The following is a 23,782-nucleotide window of genomic DNA, read 5'->3' on the forward strand; positions in this document are numbered from 1 at the left end:
ATTTCCCGTTATACTGTTTATATCGCGGCTTGATTTCTACAGCAGTATAGTTTAGTATATACCCACATTTCAAAAGCCAATACATGTCAATAATGCACACATATTGCCCTGTACCTAGAAACCCTATTCTGAATATAGTGCCCCTGACGCAACGTCAAGATTGTGGCAGCCAGAGGGTACAGCACTCCAGAGTGGAGATTCCCGGTTGTTTTGGACTAATCTCAAGAGCCAGCCGCGTCTCATGTGCCTGGCATATTGTAGATATAGTATATGTATCTCCAGGTGGTTGGTACAGTCAACAGCACACTTCATCAACGCTAAAAACACGTATATTATCCCTCTTTCAACTCCATACTCTAGCAAATACAACATGGACCGAAAACTCAGTTTATCTTAACAAGCTCCTAAGCATCAATAGAAATAGTACATAACAACAAAATCCATACCCCAAGCAGCGCACTAGACTTAACCAGACGATTATGACCCGCTCATATCTTCCGATTTCTCATAAAGACCCAACGGATACTTCCTACGTAGCTTATCGACAACATAGAGATACCAGTTTTCGCCATTGAAATAGTCATGCCCTTTGAAGCGGATACCTACATGCAGGGTTCGGCCACAAAATTCCATGAGACTTTTATTTTTGCGCCTCAGCCATTCCATATTCGTCCGAGACTCTGTCCATATCGATCAGGGGTAAATCCCCCCTGTAATCACGGGCAGTACTTCGAGTAATTCTCGCTTTGGAATACCGTGGATATTGACTTGGATAGTGGTTAGAGCTTTAATAGGTGCTGAGGCTGGGTTAGCCTTAGTTCTGACTTACTAAGATAACCATCTGGGTCACCTGTGGATGGCATTTTTGCAAGGGTCAATATGGACTGGTAGGAGTGCCACTTCAGCTTTGAGTATGCTGGTGGGCATGGCTATGAGTTCTTTGCAGGGTCGGCCAAGGTATCTCTTAGTGTCTCCATATTATGTTGGCTCTTTTGAGACTAAATTCATAGTGATGGAGTGTATTGTTATACATTATAAGTGAAGATATACAAGAGATTGGCATGCTGTCAGGCCTGAGGCATCAGTCTTCTGTGCCAATCCGCTCGTATATGCGGAGAATGCCGTAGTATGTGCATAGTACTGGTTTCTGGGGCCAGCACTACTAGTAGTCAGACCTTGCCTGTGTTTAAGTTGGTACCTGGATTATGCTACCTTAGTGGATAGATATGAGACAGCAAAGGAAACGCTCCAATAATATCGAATGTAATTAGGTTGTTCCAAGTATGACGTCACTGCTGAGATAAGCTCTTTGTCGACGATAAGGACTTTTCATATATATCTCGCCGCTTTGCATCCTCCACCTAACTTGTCTCTTTGCAAATCAACGAGATGGGTGATTACCCCGGAACTCGTGCTGAATTATGAATCACCTAAGAAGATCTCTTTGTCAATTATCATCTCACCATTTCCATCTGCGACCGTCCATTGCACCTCTCGTTGCGAAGCGGTATATAGGAATTCCACCCGGCTTTCTGCTCGATGAATATATCCCACGCTACCAGCTGCTCACATCCATAGATGCTTCGAAGAAACGCTCTCTCGCCTATGCACATCTACGGGAATGCAACTTATGTCCACGCCGTTGCGGAGTAAACCGGTACGAACAAACCGGGGTATGTCTCATCGGCGCTGAGACAGTCAAGGTCAACACGATCGCACCACATCGTGGAGAGGAACCATGTATTCAGGGATTCAATGGTAGTGGCTCCATTTTCTTTTCAGGATGCAACCTGCGCTGTGTGTTCTGCCAGAATCATGTATGTCATACCTATTTTCCCCGCGACAGTTCTGCATTTGTCAAATCTCATCACGCTAATCGAAACTCCTTAGGACATCGCCCACCAACGAAATGGCTTCGACTTAACTCCTGAAGAACTAGCGGATTGGTTTATGAAGCTTCAACAAGTTGGTAACTGCCATAATATCAACCTAGTTACGCCGGAACATGTTGTGCCGCAGGTTGCACTCGCGATTCTGACGGCGCGCGATATGGGTCTCAATATTCCTATTATTTACAATACGTCGTCATTTGATTCCCTCGAGTCTCTCGAGTTACTAAATGGCCTGGTTGATATTTACTTGCCTGATTTCAAGGTGTGGAGGAATAGTACGTCGAAGCGGTTGCTCAAAGCCGAAGATTACACTAAGACGGCGATGGAGAGTATAAAGGCCATGCATAAACAGGTCGGCGATTTATGTTTTACTTCAGATGGGATTGCTAAGAAGGGCGTCTTACTACGACATTTGGTAATGCCTGGCAAGGAGGACGAGGGTCGAGAGATTATGCGCTGGTTGGCTGAAAATGTGTCCAAGGATCTCTATGTGCATATTATGGAGCAGTATCACCCGGATGCACATGTAGGGAAAAGGAAACGAACAACGAGGAATGCAAAAGGCGATGAAGAGATTGAAGTGCGGTATGCAGAAATCAACCGCGCGATCCGCGATGATGAGCTCAGTTGTGTCAGGGATGCTGCCGTTGCAGCTGGGCTTTGGAGATTTTGTGAGGCGAATGAGGATAGCTCCATGTTTCATCTGTGAACCTTGGTCCAGTACCGGATAAGAAGACTTGAGCATGGCTATTACAGATAGTATCTGTCGACCTAGAGAGGCGCCAGGCATTGGTTGTTTCACGTCTTTCCACCTACCCAGCCTCTCAGTAGATGAGAAAGGTTACTGGGTAGCTCAGTCAATGATGGCATGACAGAGACTTCAGGCAATGCGTATACGAAGCTGGATGGGATGCATGTTTAGCTACCACAACAGCCAGCTATACAAGTCAGCTACGGAACTTCGGTAAGATGGCCGAAGATTACATCGTTGATGCTTGCATATAATCAAATGCGTTATTTCTACAACTAACAATAGAAATTCGCTGTATTATATTACAATATCGAGAAATCTAGTCATTCTAGACTAAAGAGGACCCATGAGGGCAAAAAGGTCGGACGTGAGATCCGCCGATGACACCGACCCACGACCCACCAGGGAGCTCAGCTAGTTTTAACTCCGCCCGCGGCTCAGCTTATCATCTTTAGTTGTAGGCTATTGTTCCCTTTTAACAAGACAACAACTCAACCTGATACAATTCTTTTCCCTTCATCCTTTCACTACCCACTCATAACAGATCATGCTATAACCCCTCCAGCTCAACATCCACCACAGCCACCAGCAACAACAACACTAAAAATCAAAACCACATACACGAAAATGAAACCAATAATCGCCATCCCAGCAATAATAGTCCTCGTCCACCGCGCCTACTCCCGCAAATCCCTCACTCCCCTTGGCCTCGCAACAGCAGCTCTAACAGCAACTGCCCACGCGCTTCACCCCTGGTCAACACCCTTCGCCCTCCTTGCTGTCTTCTATTTCGGCGGCACAAAAGCCACAAAGGTACGGATACGTCGCGGGGTCGGGATCCGAACACGGGACCTATTCCATGAACTCTCAAAAAAAATAAGGTTTACAGGCAACTAACCCAACCGATCGCTATCTAGGTTAAACACGATATCAAAGCTCAACTCACCCTCTCCGCGACCGGATCGGAAGGCGGCGAGGGCCAAAGAAACCACGTCCAGGTTCTGGCGAATAGTGTCGTCGCGACGGTGCTTATTCTCCTCCATACTTATGTTCTGAGTGAGTCGTCGGCGGAGTGTTTCGAAAATGGTAGGAGTGCGGCAGATTTGTTGATTGTGGGGATAGTTGCGTATGTTCCCCCTTCTCTTTTGTCTCGTTATTTGATTCCAGATGGAGGTGGAGGTGGCCAGTAAATGCTAACGAAGATAACCACAAAAACAGCAACTACGCCTCCGTAGCAGCCGATACCTTCTCCTCCGAACTGGGCATTCTGTCGAAATCCAAGCCCCGCCTGATCACCTCACCCACACTCCGGGTCGTTCCACCGGGTACAAACGGCGGCGTAACAGCCACGGGTCTTTTGGCGGGCATATTCGGCGCATTTACGGTCTCTTTGGCGTCCGCTGTGCTTTTGCCGTTCTGTGTGGAGTCCAGTCTTACGGATCGAGTGTATTGGACGCTTGCATTTACGGGCTGGGGCACGTTGGGGAGTGTGCTGGATAGTGTTTTAGGGGGCTTATTGCAAGCGAGTGTTGTTGATAAGCGGACGGGGAAGGTTGTTGAGGGAGAGGGCGGGAAGAAGGTGCTTGTTCATCCTCATCCTAGGGCTGGGGGTGCTACGGGATATTCGAGTGCTTGTGCTTCTGCTTCTGGGTCTGTGCAGCAGGGGAAGGGTGAGAAGGGCGGTGTTGAGACCTTGCATGAGAGTCGGAAGGTTGAGAGTGGAAGGGATTTGCTGGACAATAATGCTGTTAATGTTTTGATGGCGTTTATTATGAGTGTGGGTGCTATGGGAGTTGCTGGTTGGGTTTGGGGTATTTCAGTTTTTGATATTGGGGTTTTAAGTTAATTGGTTGGTTTTGTATTATTGGATGTGTGATGTGGATTATGGGATTATGTTGCTATGCAAGGATGCTATCAAGTGGATGGTTTTAGTGCATGAAAAAAGGATATTATGGCCGCAGCATAGAAAGAATGGCAACACTGAGTTATAAACAGCGGCCTGGGCAGCTACGAGCGAGTAAACCAACCCTTCGTGGTAATAGAGTTGCCCTTCATCTTCGTATAGACTCCCATTTCTGTGGAGGGGCAATAGACCTGTTCTGGGAAAATATTAGTCAGACATGTGCACGATGCTAGGTCCCTGGGGTACGTGTACAGGTTGAACGTAAATTGACCCTGCGGCGGGCGAAAGCGAGAGTTCTTTACAGCAGTGAGCCAAGTCATATCCCAACCCGAATATTTCCGTCTCGTAAGTGGAATCTAACAGGGTCGACCACCGCACTGCGGAAGGATATTTGGTGTTTGATTCTACCCATAGCCTCGGGTTTTTTCTCCTCTCGCCTGGATTTGGTGGTATGGTCACAAGGACCTCTGTTTGCCGATTCTTGTCTTCATGGCAGCGCTTCTGGTACTGTGCTATCCTTGGTGATTGACTTAATTTTGTGAACAGGCTATCGCTGGTGGGAGGTGGGGAAGGGGGCAAAAGAAAGCCTCGACGATGTTATGTGGGCAAAGTGCGCTGCTGGGTATCCTTTCAAGACCAGGTTTGAGGCATCCTGAGGCTATAGTTTGAATGGCGGTCTAGGGACTTGCAACAACGGACCTTGACAATGATCGCGTTCTTTCTTCCTCACTGGGTTCATAGCCATCAGAGTCAGGATCTGGGGATGGCAGTCGAAGCTTGAGTGTACATTCAGCACAGAAAGCGTCATTTATCAAACTTTTTAGGAAGAGACTAGAGCACATCCATATTAGCAACCATGAGATCCGTTCAGGGAAACTGCTGGTAGAGGTAGTAGAGCATGCACAACTCGCAGAGTTCTCTCTAGAGTACATGGCTTAGGGAGCTGCTGAACTTCAGACACTGGGTAGATACAAGAAAAGCTCTAGAGTGGTATATAAACCAAGAGGCAACAGCCAATCATGGCTCATTCCAGAGTATGTGCTCCAGAGGAGGTCTGTTGGCAACAACATTGTCTTGTTTTACGAAGGCATTTGTATGGTGCGCAGTAGTATGTATATTTTGCTTATCGGAACAACACGGTGGGGTCAACACCAAGAATGTGGAGTCCTTCATATCCCTGGGAGCCTGGGAGGGGTGGATGAGGGGAACCCGTGATACAAAACCTCGGAGGACTTGGATGTCTATACTAATAAGGCTGGAATCATAGCGCTATGCATGGTCAATATCAGGGATTTTCCTAATTCGACCGTGAGCCGTATTAGTAGCAACCTTGAGAGTTGATTAGCTTGCATACATAGTACGTGCGGTTGTCGCGCGACTTTCAGACTACGAGTAGTCTCATGACTGGGCATAAGTCTCTCAGGGGGGTAGAGGCAGCCATTGCACATGCACAAACCACTGAGAAATTGTGAATTCTTCAGGGATCAGTAGCGGAATGGAGCTGAGTCGTATTCACTATGGAGCATTGGAGCATGCCGTGAAATAACTGATGGAAATTATTTCAGCTTACAAAACAACCACAAAAGACCCCACAAGTGGGGCACTGCAAATGCTGCAAATCATATACAAACACTGCAAACCGACGATGCAAACACAACGTCATCTCGCATTACTCCACCAGCCGTGGGTGATATTTCTCGTATGGTTGGATATCAGACTCAGTGACCATGGCATGCGTGACACACATTGGTGCAGCAGTTGGTGTCCAATTTTGGAAGTGGGCCAGAGCTCTGGCCCTTACAGGATAGCCTGTGTAATTCTAGCCGTGGCTGACCTGCATTGCCCTTGCAAATCTCAAATCGGATCGATCTGCTTTGATGTCAGAGCGCAACCGTCAAACCTTCCAAACATTATCCCAATCTGATAGCCAAAACTGGACTAGTTCTTGTCCGTGGGGTGTTTGCAATAAGAAATACAGAATCAGCATGGATTATTCAGGAACAGCTCAATCCGTGGAGCTGGGAAGCCCAAGGGCTAGACTACACCCATGCTTTATAAAGTTGCCTCTCTCTTCCGCAACATTCCAAGCAAACCGGTTTTAGCATACGAGGTTCAATTCTTCCTTCCACTTCTGTATTTTCTATTAATTCCTGTGTGTGTCATACCATCTGCAGGGGACTATCTGCACTCCTCATTTACCCCTCATTGATCTGCCCTCCCAGAGCATATTCTTTGCCTTTGCCTACTATATAAGCCACCCGGTTCGCCTGGCTATAACCCCCGCGGTTAAGGGTACTCTATTAAGCTTGCAGTATTTCCTGGATTTTCTTTGTGTTTCTTGGAGGTTTGATTAAAATGTCTCCATTGGCTCTCTCTCCTAAGACCGTTGACATTGTCAACATTTTTCAGAATGACGTGGAGTTCTCCCTCGTAAATGAGATCCATAAGGGCATTAGCCCTCCCGCCGGCGTCAGGAAGTCAATGCCGACGATGCTTCTCTACGATGCCAATGGTCTCAAGCTTTTTGAGCAGATCACCTATGTGGAGGAGTATTATCTAACGAATGCGGAGATTGAGGTCTTGGAGATAAATTCCAGGAGGATAGTTGAGCGGATTCCAGACAATGCGCAATTGCTTGAGTTAGGTAGTGGGTGCGTCATCCTTCCAAATCAAACCGTAACCTTTCAGGCTGCGTAGCGTATCAATAATGTTCTCCGGTTTTAACCGCCTTTCAGGAATCTTCGGAAGATCGAGATTCTGCTACGGGAGTTTGAGCGCGTGGGAAAGCGCGTGGATTATTATGCCCTGGATCTGTCTCTATCAGAACTGCAGCGCACATTCGCGGAAGTGTCTATTGACGACTACATGCACGTTGGCCTCCATGGTCTCCATGGGACCTACGATGACGCCGTCACTTGGCTTAACAGCCCCGAAAACAGGAAGCGGCCCACGGTGATCATGTCTATGGGTTCCTCTTTAGGGAACTTTGACCCTCCCAGTGCAGCAAAATTTCTCTCGCAGTATGCTAGCCTTCTTGGTCCATCCGATATGATGATCATCGGCTTGGACGGCTGCAAGGACCCGGGCAAAGTATACAGGGCATACAATGATTCGAAAGGTGTTACGCGGCTGTTCTATGAGAACGGACTAGTGCATGCAAACGTTGTTCTCGGATACGAAGCCTTCAAATCCAATGAGTGGGAAGTAGTGACAGACTACGATACCGTGGAGGGGCGACACTGGGCAGCCTACTCGCCCAAGAAGGACGTTACTATAAACGGGGTCCTTCTTCAGAAGGGGGAGAAACTTTTCTTTGAAGAGGCGTACAAATACGGACCTGAGGAACGCGATCAGCTGTGGCGTGATGCCAAGTTAATCCAGACTACGGAACTTGGCAATGGGTCTGATAATTACCGTGAGTAGCAAATGACTGCCACATTTCAATAGACGCATATACTGACTCTAGCTTTTTACGCAATAGATCTCCATATCCTGACATCTGCTACCCTCAACCTCCCAACATCTCCTCCTCAATATGCAGCTCATCCTATACCCAGTTTTGAAGAATGGCAGTCTCTGTGGACAGCATGGGATAATGCTACAAAGGCTATGGTCCCTCGCGAGGAGCTTCTGTCAAAACCTATCAAGCTACGGAACTCTTTAATCTTCTATCTGGGACACATCCCTACATTCTTGGGTCAGTCTACATGGCTTCGTCTCAACACATAGCCTGATGCTAATTATGCGAGCAGATATACATCTGGCTCGAGCCCTACACGGAAAACTAACAGAGCCAAAGTCCTATAAACTAATTTTCGAACGTGGGATTGATCCTGACGTAGATGACCCCCACAAGTGCCACTCCCACAGCGAGATCCCAGACGAGTGGCCGGCCCTTGATGATATTCTAGACTACCAAGAGCGAGTCAGAAGCAGAGTTAGATCCATCTACCAAACCGAGGGCTTTGCAGAAAACAGAATTTTGGGCGAAGCACTTTGGATCGGGTTTGAGCACGAGGTGATGCACCTCGAGACATTCCTGTATATGTTGATCCAGAGCGAAAAGATACATCCTCCACCCGCCGCTGAACGGCCGGACTTTGAGAAAATATACCAAGAGGCTCGGAAAAGCATGAAGCCAAATGAGTGGTTCTCTATTCCTGAGCAAACACTTACTATTGGCCTCGATGGTGCTGATACCAATGACGTACCCCCAACGACCTATGGATGGGACAATGAGAAGCCTGCGAGAACAGTGACCGTTCCGGCATTTGAGGCACAGAGCAGACCCATCACTAATGGTGAATACGCCAAGTACCTGCAAGCGAATCAATCGCGCAGAAGGCCAGCATCATGGGTCCTCGCCCAATCCAATGAAAACTATACCATACCTATGGCCGTCAACGGAAGCAGTGTTGAGGCTACAAAGGACTTTATATCCAATTTCGCTGTCCGTACTGTTTTTGGCCCAGTTCCGCTTGAATTTTCCCAAGACTGGCCTGTGATGGCGTCATATGATGAATTGGCCGAATATGCCGAATGGGCGGGTTGCAGGATTCCGACCTTTGAAGAGACGAAGAGTATCTATCTGCACTCAGTGCTACTAAAGGAGAGAGGCAGTGTGAAGCATAATGGGGAGCCCAACAGCCATAGGTTAGTGCAACTTCAATATAACGCTACACCCTGGAGATTAGGCTGGGCTAACTGCTTTCAGTGCGAACGGCGATCTTAATGGGGTAAACGGAAATGGTTACTCAAAGATAAACAACCCCAGCAAGCCTCGTACGCCGGACCACCAGCCTGTACAATATCCTTCTCGAGACGCCTTGCCAGTGTTCCTAGATCTCGACGAACTCAACGTCGGGCTCAAGCACTGGCACCCTACCCCAGTTATCCAGAACGGCGATCGACTCGCCGGTCAGGGTGAACTGGGAGGCGCATGGGAGTGGACTAGCACGGTATTGGCGCCTCACGATGGCTTTAAAGCAATGGATATCTACCCGGGATACACTTGTAAGTATCAGTCTCATAGCCGGGTACTCTCCGGGAGTTTATCATCAGATACTAATACCTCTCAGCCGATTTCTTCGACGGTAAACACAACATCATCCTAGGTGGGTCTTGGGCTACTCATCCCCGCGTTGCTGGACGTACCACTTTGTAAGTTTATCAGTATAGAGTCCCGGGCACTATACAATGCTAACATAATCTCTAGCGTCAATTGGTACCAGCACAACTATCCTTATACCTGGGCAGGAGCACGCCTGGTGCGGGATCTTTAGTGGTGGGTGAGGGGTTTGAGCATAGATTTCATACTTGCTTATCTAGACCTCCAAGTTCTGAAACACATGCCACTCTGTATATTCTACGCTTATATTGTCTTTGCTTCCTAAGCACACGTTATCAGGAGAGCAGTTTCTCTAAGAGCTGCACACCAGTAGATTACTGTTTAGGGCATAGTATAGTGGGTGCCGCCACAGCGGGGAAGCTCCAACCGATAACGTGACGTAGATACCCCTCCACCTTATCAAGCTGTTCTTCAAGTTTATACATGCCCGGGACAATTATCCAGACTAAGGTTCATTGCTTTGTCTTGATCTAGAGGTTACTAACGGGCAGCTTAAATATGTCTCTTGAAACCATCACGACCATCTCGCCCTCCACGAATCAGCCAGTTGTCACTCGGACGGGCGTCACTTCCGAGGACCTACAGCGAATCCCGGAGGTCGCACAGGAGGCCTTCCGATCATTCTCTCAGTCGACCTCTCTCAAAAAGCGCCAAGACATTGTCACTCGTGCATTGGACATTCTCGAGAAAAAGAAAGATGAGCTTGCGCGCGAGCTGACCGAGCAGATGGGTCGTCCGATCGCATATACCGGTGTGGAGGTAATGACAGCTATCAAGCGCAGTCGCTACCTGACCAAGATCAGTGACTCGGTCCTGGGTGATGAGGGCATTGTCCCTGGTGAAGAGGAGAAGGGCTTCAGACGCTATATCAAGCGGAAGCCTGTTGGTGTGGCCTTTATCATATTTGCCTGGAACGTACGTTAGCGTTACACTTTGGGCTTGATTCACTCGCAGGGAAATATACTAACGTTTTACTTTCCATGGAATAGTACCCCTATTTGATCCTTGTCAACAGTTTAATCCCTGCTATTCTGGCCGGAAATGCTGTCATTTTAAAACCCTCCCCACAAACTCCTACCATTGTTGAGCAATTTGCCGCTGCCTTCGCCGAGGCCGGGCTACCTCAAAATGTCATCCAATATTTCCACTGTGGATCCCCTACATTACTTGAAACTATTGTCCGGTCACCTTTGGTCAACCACATATGTTTCACCGGCTCGGTGGCTGGTGGCTTGGCTGTTCAGAAGGCCGCGTCAGACCGCATCGTCAATGTTGGGCTGGAGCTCGGTGGCAAAGACCCAGCTTACGTTCGGGACGATGTGGATGCAGCGTGGGCCGCGGAGGAGGTCGTTGACGGAGCTATCTTCAACAGTGGACAGAGCTGCTGTGCGATCGAGAGGGTCTACGTGCACAAGAATATCTACGATACCTTCGTTGAGGAAGTCAAGAAGGTCCTAAGCAAGTATCGTGTCGGAGATCCTTTTGACAACCAAACGCAGATCGGACCTGTTATTTCAAAGCGTGCGAAGGACGCGATTCAGGCCCATATCACCGATGCGATCCAGAAGGGTGCCAAGGATGAAACTCCAGCAAATGAGACATTTGAAAACCCTCCTGCGGATGGCAACTACGTCAAGCCTACGCTCCTGACGGGCGTGAACCATGATATGGTTGTTATGACGGAGGAGACCTTTGGACCTGTCATTCCTGTTATGAAGGTCAACAGCGACGATGAAGCCATTGGGCTGATGAACAGCAGCGAGTTTGGACTGACTGCCAGTGTCTGGACCAGGGATGTGGCTAGGGCTGAGGAACTAGTTGAGCAGGTGGAGGCGGGAACCGTCTTCATTAACCGATCTGACTATCCTAGTCCGGTAAGTTCTAATATGGACCGATATCTGATTGCCTTGGTGGGCCTAAGATGATGCTGACTGTTTCAGGATCTCGCATGGACCGGCTGGAAGAATTCGGGACGGGGCGTAACTCTCAGTAGATTCGGATTTGAGCAATTTGTCAAGCTCAAAAGCCACCATATCAAGGCGTACCCTAAATAAAGTGGGTCTCTTTTAGCTGCCATGATTTATGAATGTTAACGATCATATATGGTAGGATAGACTAAAATGATCAACGTGAACTTGGTTATGATTGCTTAGTGGCAGGTCCCTGGAGATATATGAGAAAAACCTAATACTTACTCGCTCCCTTTTGTGGTATGGTTATGATACGTAGAAACAACTACTTGCCCCACAGTCATGGATACCCATACATCAAGTTGATGTTAAACGATGAATATGATGGGCGATCGCTCCAAGCTCGCGACATATACCCAGAAATATATTTTCGTATTGAAGAATAGAGAGACACACATAACGTCAACAAGAATAATATGAGCGACCCTAGATAATAAGCACCTTATGTAAATATCACTTAACAACTCATATACCAAAGCATGACTATATATTTAAGCTAATTCGCATACAGTCTACTTGACAACAAACTAAGCGAAACTAAGATTTATTTGTCAATTTTCTTATAATACATAAAATAGATACGATCTTCAACAACTAGTCTCCATAGTCTAGTGGTTAGGACGGCGGTCTCATAGCAATATGACAATTCCTATCTAAAGGAGTTGCAATCCGCAAGCACGAGTTCGATTCTCGTTGGAGGCACATATCTTTTTGCGAATTCTATTTCCATCTCACTTCACCCCTGGGACGTGAGATCTCATTTTTTGTATATTCATTCCTGTAAATTCAAAATAGGTACTCCTCTCTATTTACTCACACCCCAATGGTACCTTTACACATCATCGACATGAATCATCCAGCCCAGATCTGATCTCACACTCAACCAATAAGACCGTTCTAGATCGACGGCTTGCCCTGCTTCCGTTCCCATTTCTATTTTCGACGCCTTCGCATCTAGGCCACATATGCACTATAATCAAGTTATAGCCCTGAACAACTTCTATTCATGTTACCGAATACTCCGTATGTATGTACATAACACATATGTGATTACAGAGGAAAGAATAACGTATGGAGACCCGATTACGCAGTCTGCCCCATAACACAGACGCCCCGGGGTAAAACAAAAGGTCCTCAAAGAAACAAGCGTAGGTTCATCGGGGCCCCATAAACGCCCATATTATGAAAATCATCCTTCAGAGGATTCATAAAGTCACACGAATAGCGAAGCCATCAACCGGACCGGAAGATCACTTGCTTTAGTCAAGGGACGGATTCGCCAATCTCCATCGTAGTTTTCGGCTGGTGGTGGTATGTATCGACGATCCATACATTGTGCGTTGATCAGTTCAGCGCAGCCAGACATACCATGAATCGTAGACAACATGACCCGACCCAATCATCATGCCACTCACCTCCTCATTTCCCCTATCTTCTCCACGGAGTACGAGGCAGATACTGTTATATCTAGGCATCCGAATCCACAGAAACCACACCCTCCGGAATAGGTAACACTCAGCTAATCTACACCGCCAATAAATCAGATTTTGACCAGTCATTCCAGGGCCCCAACATACCTAACCCTCGCCTCCAGCTTAGGTTTTTCCCTTTTCTTCCCGAAATGGGGCGCAAATGGGGCAAAAGGGAGTAGAGAAGATGTGAGAAAGGGAAGTAAGTGGGTATGCGGTGACCGATCCACTGATCTCCCGTCCGTTCCCCCAGACCCCATTTCAATGCTCCCCCCCCATCTATTCCTCCCCCTTCTGTTTTCTTTCTTTCGATGAATTCTCCGTACGTCGTGGAATAGGGGAAGGAGTCACTTTGAAAGTTAAGAAATAAAGAGAAACGAGACCGGGAACGATAGTTCGGAAAGGGAGGGATACACGAATCAGCCGTCCTTTTGTTGCGCGTATTATTGAGCCACTGGGAATGCGTGAAGCCAGTTAGGTGTTTTCCGACGCAAGGGAGAGCATATTCCGGGCGTGAGAACATCTATTGCTTGGACTTGGGGGCCGTGGAATGCAATAATACCGTGTTTAATTGGGGAATGGGGGATGGACTCTCGGGTTTCGGAGTGCTATCTATTCCCTTCCCCTCATTATTTCATTTTCCTTTTTCTCTTTAGTTCCTTTCATTAAGATTGCTGGCTGGCAATGTTTGAAATATGACTGGGGTGGTTCCATTTGATCTTTGATTGGATTCTATGAAGATAGTCGTATGTCCTGCACTCCGCATACACATATGGAATATTCCATGGAACCAAAATGCCCTTTCTTCTATTAGTGTTTCGATTTCATGTGCTCAAGTGGGTTTATGGATATCGGAAGTTTGTTGGGTCTGTTTATTTTTTGGTTAAATTCTATTCATCGCGATCTGTGATATGGAGGTTGGTAAACAATGGGAATTATTGATTGGATTGATCAGTCTTTCCAGTGGAATGTCTGATAGTAAGCGATTACGCGCGCGCCCCAAGAGTTAGTCTTTACTGGTGCACTGCCGCCTCCCGAGACTCTTCTGGACCCTGAGGCCAACTCACTAAAGTTTCATGGGAACATGCATGGAACCGAAAAAGAAAGGAAAGATAAGAAAAATAAAAATAAAAATAATTAATTCATCGCTGGAGAAATCGACGTGGGCTTGCGCACCAATGCATATGCTAGATAGGAGACTTGGATTACGATCTTTAGACGCCTTGCTATGTATGCGCTGTCGTCGATAGGCTATTGCCTGCCTCAGACAAGTGTTACGCCAGCATTTCTTGCATGCATGTTCCTGTATTTAACGGTTAAATGAGGCAAGAAGGGGGATGAGGACCAAAAAAAGAAAATAATAGTATAATCTTAATTTTCGAAAAAAGGGAAAATCATTCACGCCATTTCATTCGGCCAAAGTCACCCTGAGCCCTGAGGGAGATACCCGCTTTTTTCTTCTGCGAGGGGATAACTGCCAAAGGAATGTGTCACATAACGCGGTACGAAAGGAACATAGGCTGTCACTGTTGGCTTCATGCCACAGAATGTGCCGATCGGGTTAAGTCTGCATTTTGCACGGGCAAAACCGTTAATTCATCTAGCTGGCTGGCGAAGTTTTTTTTCTTTCGAAGAATCTCGGCATATATCATCGTCCTGCCTCCCACCATTTTGTCAAAAGGTTTGTCTCTTTCTTCTCCGGCCAGCGTCTCCGATGTCATAGAACACCCGCCAGTCTGTCTTTCGTTCTGTTTTTAGTAACTTTCTTCTTTCGGGCCATCGTCTCTCTTTCATTCTGACCGTGTCCTTCATTTCCATAGAATACCTTGCAGAAAGCGTCCACTCCCTTTTGTCTTTTGCGATACCGATTTTTAGTCCTTTGCTTGCTTCGATCCTGCAGTAGATAGTGGTCGATCAGCGCACCTTGCATCTCAATTCGATTCGACCTAATTGATTACGAAATTTCTTCATTCCGACGTCCCCAGCTTTGAAATCATGGAGTGCTTCCGGCAGATTGGTCGACTGGTCAAGGCCCCCTTCCAGCGTGACTCGCACCACAAGGCATTGGAAATCGTAAGTAAAGGTCTTGAAGCTAAGCCTTGACCCGGAAAATGCAACTGACAACGGGTTCAGGGACCCCCAACCAACTTCCGAAAGGAGGAAATGCCGACTTTCTTCCCAGATGACGAGTCAGTACATGTTAGCACCAAACCTCGGGAGACTGTTTCTGACAATGCTGTTCACAGTGCTCAAACGTTACATAGCCACAGCTCTTCCCTCGAGAAGGATGCAATGATCAAGACCTTGGAGCGTGAACCCTCAACTCGCCAACGAATTAAGAACAATGTCCGAAGACTGAGTGTCAGAGTAGCCCGGCCAGTCTCAGAACACGAAGACTGAGCCCGTTCGCTTAAAGCCGGCACGGGAATGTCTGCCTTACCGAATTTTACAAGTTGGGCCACCAGATTGGAATCAATGGGTACCGGATTGGCTGTGAAATCATCTCGCTCAAACCATCTGCGGATTCAAAGCAGGAAAGTTGGAACTTCGTTGAGACGCGATTTCTTCGACTGCGGATTGTTCCCACGGGGTGGGTTTTCCTGTCGGATTTTCCTGATAGACGGTGAAGAACTTCGACCCTGTACTTGTACATCTGAATTTTGTAGCTCTGGCAGCTCATCAAAATCATCATCAAAAAGCAATCTCCTCTTGGATTGGGTATCGGTTGGTGTCTTGTATCTAGCACTGATAGACTGCACTTTTCTCCCCCAGTCCTCTGTCGAAGCCAAAGGGCTATGTCGAGAATTCGACGACATTGAATTAGAACCAATGGGACGTGCTTTCTGAGTAGGCCTCGGTGTTTCGTGTTGTAGATCTAGGTCATCGTCTTCCGAAGCTGTTTCATCAACATCAATACTTATGGCTGCTTCATACATCCTTGGTGGCGAACTGTTAATTGCTCCTGAATCCCTACCCGTGCTAGATGACTGTGAAAATCCTGCCGCGGCCCTCGTCGATGATTTGATCCCCTGCATACCTACCAATGACCTTGTCTTCCTAGGACTCATCATCAGACCATGCAGTGATGTTCCCGCCCACATTTCATCCTCAGCCTCTTCATTCTCTTCTTCGGAATCCACCTGCGGCCGCTTACTCTGTATCCGCTCAAGCTCAGCCTTCTGGCGTGCAGAAAGTGCATCAGCAGCATCTCTCCGTCTCGTAACGTCGCTAACAGGCGTTACCCCATCGGTCGGCCTGGCTAGGTTTTGGATCGCCGCAGCATTTTGTAATTTGACCTCCTTCTTTCGCTTCGCGTATTCTGCGTAGTGAAGATGTTGCGTAAAAGATTGGGCCACGGCGTAGAATTCGTCTTCGACCATGATGTAAATATCATCGTTCGACAGACCCTCGATTAAAAACCTAATTATAATCGATTGCCCATATTAACAACGGTTCCCTAGAGCTTGGCTAGCGGAAAGGGTAAAGAAAAACCGACTCTTCAGATGGACAGCGGTGAATGGGAGATGATGGCGGAGTCGGGGCTATACTAGAATGTTAGTTTTGATGCTTCCCATTTCCCCTCGGTATACTATACATGATCTGAAAAAGTCTCGTTTCTTCGGACTAGAACCGGGCACGCTCGCTCTGGGAGTCGCATTGCTGTCATTATTTTTGTTGCTTTTGTCTTTTACCGCTCGTTTGGGCGTGGGGTTCTTGCTGCTTTTGCTGTTTCCTGTGCCGGAGAGCCATGGTAGCGTGCGAGGCATCCTGTCTAATGTTCAATGACGTTGTACCGCGACTAGGCTAGATTAAGTCGCTTGTCATTCTCGTTTAACATCCTTTGACCTTGGAGAGACTGAGTGTGGACAGAGATGGGACGCGAATGAGGCGCGATAAGAGATGACGGGACGCGGGAGGGCTTCCGCCCCGCCTCCGCATGGTCACTTTACTGAATGTAGTAAGGTAATGTCCTCTCGACCTGATCCATCTGGAGTAGAGGGGCAACTCAACTGAGAGTAAATCTCACTACTTGGATATCAGAAGATTTTACTTCCTATCTGTACAGAACAAGCTGAGAAAAACCCGCGTCCATCTTGGGTATCGATTTGTTCTATATGTAGCGTTTACAGCAAGATTTGTAATGCACATGCAGTCAGTGTTATGTCCCCAACGCCACATAAAAACCCCCTAATATCAAGAAATCCATGCCCTAGTCAACCCGATGCTGACATTATCGTAACGCCGGTCCATAAAACAGGACCCAAGGGAACAAAATAAAGCACAAAGAGCCATGAATGTCTGGGAACGATAGGTCGCTATACCTCGCCGGGGCGCTTGCTGTTGCAGCTCACAATCTTCACTTTATCCGCTTGTACGGTCGTCTGGTTGTCCAGTTTGAAGGTGACGTCTTTGATGAGGAATGTCCATACTTCGTCGCAGAAGCGATATGTATCCAGATGGCCCTGTTTGGAGAGAGAAACTGTTAATCTTTGATATTCGACAACGAGGCTAGCGGGACTTCTCTGATACGGTGTTCCGCAGGATATATTTACCTTGAACGTAAGCCTGGCACGCACTTTGTCTGCGAGAACCTCGGTAATCACTCGATCGAAAGTGGAAAGAATCTTCATGGCGAGCTGGGGCTCGATTCGGCCGTCATTGATCAAGTCATCGAGGGTGTCGGTAAGGGACAGGCCCAGGCTAGAATAGGAAATGGGTTAGTAAATGGTCGAGCACATTAGATTAGCCAGTCAATACCTGCTCCCGCGATAAAGCTCGTAATATGCTTGTGCGTTGCTCATGGCGCCGAGTATGGAGCGATCGAGGGTGATAGTTGGGGTGATTGGAGCTGAGAGTTACCTGAGTGATATGGCCTGTGGGGAGTATCTGCACGTGATACAACTTGATATCATGTGATCATTCCAGGTTATTACATCAAATTACATCAATGATTGATTTCGTGAAAACCAATTTATAGTAATGATAATTCCTGAAATTTGTTCTCCGATCAGTTAAATGTGGAAACGTTCACTATTGCGGAATCCTGCGAGGTTCCTACCAATGCAATTGGTATATTCTCCGTCGACACAAATATCTTCTGCTGCGCAAAGGCTATCCGATACCAAAAAAGGTTTGTCTAGACACTGGTACTGATCTTAAAGATCTTCAGCTTAATGGAACCAGCAGATACATATTATGAATCAAGTAAACAGCCAGAGAGCATGTCAAAAGATAGTTCAACATTCCAAATTGGCAAGCAAGTGAAGCTAGAAAAGGCCAAGACTGTTTCACAAGCGGACGAGGAACTTCGTCAAAAATTAGAGCAAATGTCTGGCGGGGGAGGAGCCGCTGGGATAGAATATGAAGATGGCAAGCCTAGTGCTATGAAGCGGAGTGTTCGAAATAACATGTTCCGCTATATCTGAATGACCATCGACAGTTCAGCCACCTCATGAGCAGCAGTGCCACAAAGGTGAAGCTGAAGAGACTGCTGTTGGCTTTTGCTTATGTCATATTAGCCTGTTTTTTGGCCTGAATGGTGGCAAAAGTTCTATATTCAAAGCACAAATGAATGCTGGACAAGGAGCTATGGCAGTACCTCTCTTACTAGGTACCAGAGAAGGCTATACGACACCAGGAACTTACCTACAGGCAATTCTCCTGTGCTGAGCGGCTTGTCCCATCTAGTGCGTTGAAAACTGGTCGATATGCCCGATTTAAGAGTCCATCAATCTAATAAACGCGATTTGAAATGAAGAGATAGCCATGTCAAATAGACAATAATGCAAGATTAGTTAGGAAGCAAGGGACCACTATAGAACGCCTTACTCAATTAAACAAGCGCCTCTATCGCCCAGACAAAATTGTGAACTCCAATAGACCATAGCGCTCATCAGGAGACATGGTACAAATATAAAGATCGTATCGCATAAATCAAAGAGATGAGGTGTTCCTCAAGGATCACCGGTTAGCTACCATTCCTGCTAGAACTCCAGCGCCAATGACACCACCGTCTGAAACTTCGCGTAAGAAGACCGACTTCCCGCTCTTCTGAGGCCCAGTTCTCATGATGAGACGGTCAATGAATTGCTGACACATGGTCTTGAAATTAGGATAGTGCTGAATGATTCCGCCCGTGTAAGCGACGACGAGCTCTTCAGGACCCGATTGCCAATCCGCCGGTGTAGGCGTAGGCGATAAAACCGGGACAATCGGCCTGTTGCCTCTTTGAGTGTTTGTTGGTACTTTTAACGTAGATGGCGATAATAAGTTTGTTACAGCAGAGACGTCGGCCCCGCCGTTGTGTTCAGGAGATGCAGCGCCGGAGGGCTGTGGTGAGTTTTCGGTGCTCTCCACTTTCAACTCAATTTCATTCGCGCAGGCAAGTAACCCTACTACTGCCGCAGCAATCAAACCAGCAGCTCGTTTTTGGACAGTCCGAGCAATCTTCCGAAAGGCAGCGGCGCACACAGCATCCCAATGCCACTCACTACTTTCCGGTGAAGGTAGAGAGTGATTCAACCCATCCGCAAGTTCCTGGTCCGACCGAGCACGAGCGACGTTATCTGAAATGTATGTAGTAGTTAATGCATACTCTTGAATAAGATTTGCAGGAAGTTCCTTCGAAGATAATCCCTTAACGTTGGTGAGATAGTCAAAAAGGATGAGCCGGATAAGTTCACCGATGTATCGACCACCAGTCAGGTACTCGAATGGCTGGAAACCAGGTCGTGCACATGCCCTGTCTAGTTCAATGTCCCATTTAGTTATGATCTCGAGTTCCTTCAAGGGAGGTGCGCTGCCGGCAAGAGTCCATTCAGTGTTGATGACCGTCTCTACTGCCTCTGAATCTTTCGACTTCACATGATTGGCCTTCGTTTCATGCAAAGAACTCAGTTTCATTGGAATTGTCGCATTACATCCCGTGCCTACGATGATACCCATAGCGACCCGGCTGTTAGGCAACGACTTGACAGCATAAGCCAAAGATGCAAGTGTGGCGACGGCATCATTTGTGATGGCAGTAATCTTGAGTTTCGGTAGAGCGAAAAGTTTTCGACGCTTGGAAGAAGGTTCATCTTCATCATCCGGACGTCTTGTGTGTCTCTCATAGCCACTAAGAAGGATCTTGCGAAGGTTGAGATCCGATGTAATAGCGAAACCTTTACCCATCGGCATCAACGTAGCCTCCGACAATGATTCTTGCCTAATAGTTGTTAGCTGTATATAGTTCGATGTTCGGCCCCACATTAGCAGACACCACTTGCGGCACCTGTAATCAGTGTGGTGAATATCACACACCAACTTACATTATCGGGAAACTGAAGGTGATTCCCATCTCTAATTCTTCGGGGACCTTGCCTTTGGTAGCATCCGAACTCAAGCTTTCGGCTACCACTTCCGCAATACGATCACCAATCCAAGAAAACAGGTCCTCCGCGTTGTCCATTTTTAAATGTTCCTGGATAGGCCACGCTCTCTCTAGTGTTCGCCTCACGCGCTGTCTTTGTGCTCTGCGAATGGTGGTCGATTTCTCTGAGGCATCCGTGGACCCGATATCAGAATTAGCAGCATCCCCCAACAGCTCAATGAACGCGACTCGTAGGTTAGTTCCCCCGACATCGATGGCTAAATAACGTCCTGTCTCCAAGCCTGTGGGCAAATGCGTCACTGGCGTCGGTAGAAACTGTTCTTCGGAGTGTAGGGCCAGGTCGCGATACACACCAGAGAAGCGACGCGCAAGCTTGTATAGAACTGCTTCATCGAGAGACAACGGCGATAGGAATTGATCAAGTCTGCGATGATGCTCCAAGTACTCCATCTGAGAAGGGTCTAGGTCAGAACCCTCATCCTCCTCATCCTCGATAGGGTCCTCATGTATATCATCATATTCTTCTTGCTTCCTCATTTCTGCAGCCACCGTGGTGATTGGAGCCATTGTAAGACGAAACTTCGAAGGAAGAATAAGGGGAAATTCCATGGAAAGCGGAAGCGTAGAATGATTGCGCACCAGAGGAAGTCAACTTGTGCAACTTGCGAGCAGACAAGTCGTCCGGTCAAGTCGCCGTGGGGGACGGGGTTTGGGCTTCTGTGTTTATTTGCTCTTGTATCGCGGAATGTTTACGAGTGGGAAAGATCTAAGGGACCGGAATGAGGACTGGGGTTTGAGCGATAAGGTGCATGCCTCGAAGGAATCCGGGGGAGTTATGGAGTAACCTTATTTGGGATTCCACTTGCGATCAGGAGTGAATACGGAGTGCAATCAAGCGTGTGGGGCACTTTCACAATCGTACGTTATGGACTGGAATATGAGAATCAAACGTCAGTTTTGGTATTGCGGTTAATTAGAAAAGAGAAAATTCAGACATCCAATGCTGTCAACTGTGATGACGCGTGTCTGTAGTGGAATGATGGAGAGCAAAATCCTGCGGGGGGGGGGGGGGGGGGGGGCAACAAAAAGCAACAATCTCGACGATCATAATGCAGGGAGCTTCAACGCACGCACCAAGTAGGAAAACCTTATCAGGGAGGATGTCTAGACCCATGAGAAAATAGTAAGCTACTTACCTTGCACAAGGTGGTTGCACTCACTCAAAGTGAAAGAGTTGCAGATTCCAAGTAGTAGTTTGTTGATGTCGCTGAAGGCAGCAGTAGAGAGTGTATATGTGAGTGTGAGTGTAAAATGTTACAGTAGATGTTGGTACACAGTAGGTATGACGGAGAAGACAGGGAAGGAGTCAATTAAGTACTATATTTAAACTAGCACGATCATGCGAAGTAAAATCCAAAAGAAAAAGGAACAAACAAGACCGGCCAGTGGATACGGGGAATTCATGGCCAAGTCTCCACACCGGAGACGAGGCCCAGAAAATGAAATACTAGGAAGTGAAAGAGAGAGAGAGAGAGGAGCGAGCGAAAAAATAATGGACACGATGGAGACAGGAAAGGGAAAATAAGACGAGGGTTAGTCTACTAGTAGTTGATTAATATGATAGATAGTAAGATCGAAGAGCCGCTGCCGTTGGACGGAGCGAATGCGACCATCTCCCAAACGATGTGACGCTGGTCAGTCGTATCATTGGTACAATTGGTACAGTACCACCGGATGATGCCTTTTACTTCTTCTATCCACCTCCCCCGGCGGAGCGTCTCGGAGGAGCTTCTTTTCTCGGGTCATGTTGTTTTAGATTTTATTCGTTTATCGATTTCTTTGGTCAATCCCCCCTCCCTTCCCGCTTCTTATTTCAATTCAGTTATCACGGTTACCTTTTCGGATTAATTGTATGTATGCCTGCTCATTTTAAGATGCTACCTAAACAACCTTCTCCTTTTCCCTCTTTTCCTCAATGCAAAGAAAAAAAAGAACCCCCCAAAAAGCGATCTAACAATAATAATTAACAAAGTTTGAGCAAGACAATGCATATTACTTTGTAACTACTAGTAAATTTTCTGTAATCAATCTTCATTAATTGGAACTACAACAGTGACTCACTAAAGCAACTATATTGAGCCCAACCAATGAAAACAATCAGGTTTCTGATATTCAGACCGGAAATCAAGCCCTACTCCGAGCAGTTAAAAAAAGCAAAAAATAAATAAAAAATAAAATAAAATAAAAAGAAACTGCACCAAACGTCTGGACAATTAAACAGACTGACCATGTGGAAGACAGTGGGGCAGGGCAATCTCTACCGACCTCCGGTATTAAAACGCACTGACTTTTAACGTCAAGTTAGATGCCGCGCGTTTTAGACCCTTTCATCTTGTCAAAGATCCCTAATTTGTTGAATCTCACATGGATCAACTGGCGCCATGACCTTCCCAGTGAGATGACACGAAGGTTTCTCATGTACGGACACGCCGTGCCAAACAAAGCCCAGGCGGAAAAGCGATCACCCTATCCTCGTTGAGACTTGCCCGCCTTGTTGGGCGTTTACTCGAGCCGAGAACCTGCAGAAGGGCTGTGGACACGAGAGGAACTTTTGTATCGCCATAAAACCATCGTTAGTATCGCCAAATTAGTTCTCGCCATCGTATCATGTGGGTCATGGGGCGAGCTGCAGAGATAGGTTGTGGTTAAATCCCGAATATGTTTCGGCTGAATCAGGAACCCTCAGGGCCACTACCAGCTTTCTAGGAAGCACATTTTTCCCAAATAAGGTGGAGTGAAAGTCTGTCTGTTGGATGGAGTTCTACATAGACTTAGCCTGCCTCCGAAGTCGGAGAGCCTTAGGTCAACGCTGGTGAGAGGGCGGCACCCTCTAACATTGCGTAGATCCTAGGGTCTCGGTATATAGCCGGTGATCGAATGCGTCTAGTAGGACGCTAGCTCACCGAACGTCACTCGTCACCCCCTCCTGGCGATGTGGATGACTCGGGCAAGTTTCTCCAGTCTGCCTCCTGGTTTATTGAAAATGATGTTATTCCCAGGTAGCTTGCAGTAGCGTGTCGCATGCGATACCTAGCCTTTGGACCGCGAATATCCCCATGCAATCACTGTCTAGCACGCAACAATAATGATGTTGGTTCGGAAGAACTCGCGATGACAATCGTCCTGATGACCGATATTGATAATCGGCATGTCAACATTGAATAAACTGCTAAATAAATCTGTAGATTGTGGTCACTTATACATTTCATATTAGCTCTACTGCGTATATCCCTCTTC

The 23,782-nt window shown here is 47.1% G+C and overlaps 7 protein-coding genes across 7 annotated transcripts; 4 read left to right on the forward strand and 3 right to left on the reverse strand.

Annotated features, from left to right (window-relative positions):
- Nucleotides 1–1,421: 1,421 nt before the first annotated feature.
- On the forward strand, nt 1,422–2,601 carry ABOM_009725 (putative pyruvate formate lyase activating enzyme; the record flags this gene model as incomplete). Its single annotated transcript, XM_022536853.1, has 2 exons — nt 1,422–1,817; nt 1,891–2,601. 2 exons carry the CDS (start codon nt 1,422–1,424, stop codon nt 2,599–2,601), a joined length of 1,107 nt encoding a protein of 368 aa, XP_022385345.1.
- A 669-nt stretch (nt 2,602–3,270) lies between these two features.
- Nucleotides 3,271–4,489, forward strand: ABOM_009726 (DUF92 domain-containing protein; the record flags this gene model as incomplete). Its single annotated transcript, XM_022536854.1, has 3 exons — nt 3,271–3,456; nt 3,561–3,769; nt 3,862–4,489. 3 exons carry the CDS (start codon nt 3,271–3,273, stop codon nt 4,487–4,489), a joined length of 1,023 nt encoding a protein of 340 aa, XP_022385326.1.
- Nucleotides 4,490–6,859: 2,370 nt separating this feature from the next.
- On the forward strand, nt 6,860–11,728 carry ABOM_009727 (DUF323 domain protein; the record flags this gene model as incomplete). Its single annotated transcript, XM_022536855.1, has 10 exons — nt 6,860–7,197; nt 7,282–7,961; nt 8,028–8,243; nt 8,299–9,199; nt 9,261–9,559; nt 9,625–9,706; nt 9,762–9,813; nt 10,149–10,589; nt 10,664–11,548; nt 11,615–11,728. Coding segments are annotated over 10 exons (4,008 nt in total), but the record flags the coding sequence as incomplete, so codon positions are not given.
- A 3,380-nt stretch (nt 11,729–15,108) lies between these two features.
- Nucleotides 15,109–15,513, forward strand: ABOM_009728 (uncharacterized protein; the record flags this gene model as incomplete). The annotated part of the gene is made up of 2 exons (XM_022536856.1): nt 15,109–15,186; nt 15,247–15,513. The coding sequence occupies 2 exons, from the start codon at nt 15,109–15,111 to the stop codon at nt 15,511–15,513; spliced, it is 345 nt and encodes a 114-aa protein (XP_022385331.1).
- Nucleotides 15,514–15,638: 125 nt separating this feature from the next.
- On the reverse strand, nt 15,639–16,493 carry ABOM_009729 (uncharacterized protein; the record flags this gene model as incomplete). The annotated part of the gene is made up of 1 exon (XM_022536857.1): nt 15,639–16,493. The coding sequence occupies one exon, from the start codon at nt 16,491–16,493 to the stop codon at nt 15,639–15,641; it is 855 nt and encodes a 284-aa protein (XP_022385330.1).
- A 936-nt stretch (nt 16,494–17,429) lies between these two features.
- On the reverse strand, nt 17,430–17,915 carry ABOM_009730 (transcription initiation factor IIA subunit gamma; the record flags this gene model as incomplete). The annotated part of the gene is made up of 2 exons (XM_022536858.1): nt 17,430–17,814; nt 17,872–17,915. The coding sequence occupies 2 exons, from the start codon at nt 17,913–17,915 to the stop codon at nt 17,430–17,432; spliced, it is 429 nt and encodes a 142-aa protein (XP_022385358.1).
- Nucleotides 17,916–19,074: 1,159 nt separating this feature from the next.
- ABOM_009731 (hexokinase family protein) lies at nt 19,075–21,052 on the reverse strand (the record flags this gene model as incomplete). Its single annotated transcript, XM_022536859.1, has 2 exons — nt 19,075–20,320; nt 20,424–21,052. The coding sequence occupies 2 exons, from the start codon at nt 21,050–21,052 to the stop codon at nt 19,075–19,077; spliced, it is 1,875 nt and encodes a 624-aa protein (XP_022385359.1).
- Between the last annotated feature and the right edge of the window lie 2,730 nt (nt 21,053–23,782).

This window comes from Aspergillus bombycis (assembly GCF_001792695.1).
Source record: "Aspergillus bombycis strain NRRL26010 chromosome Unknown contig00107, whole genome shotgun sequence".
Lineage (NCBI taxonomy): Eukaryota > Fungi > Ascomycota > Eurotiomycetes > Eurotiales > Aspergillaceae > Aspergillus > Aspergillus bombycis.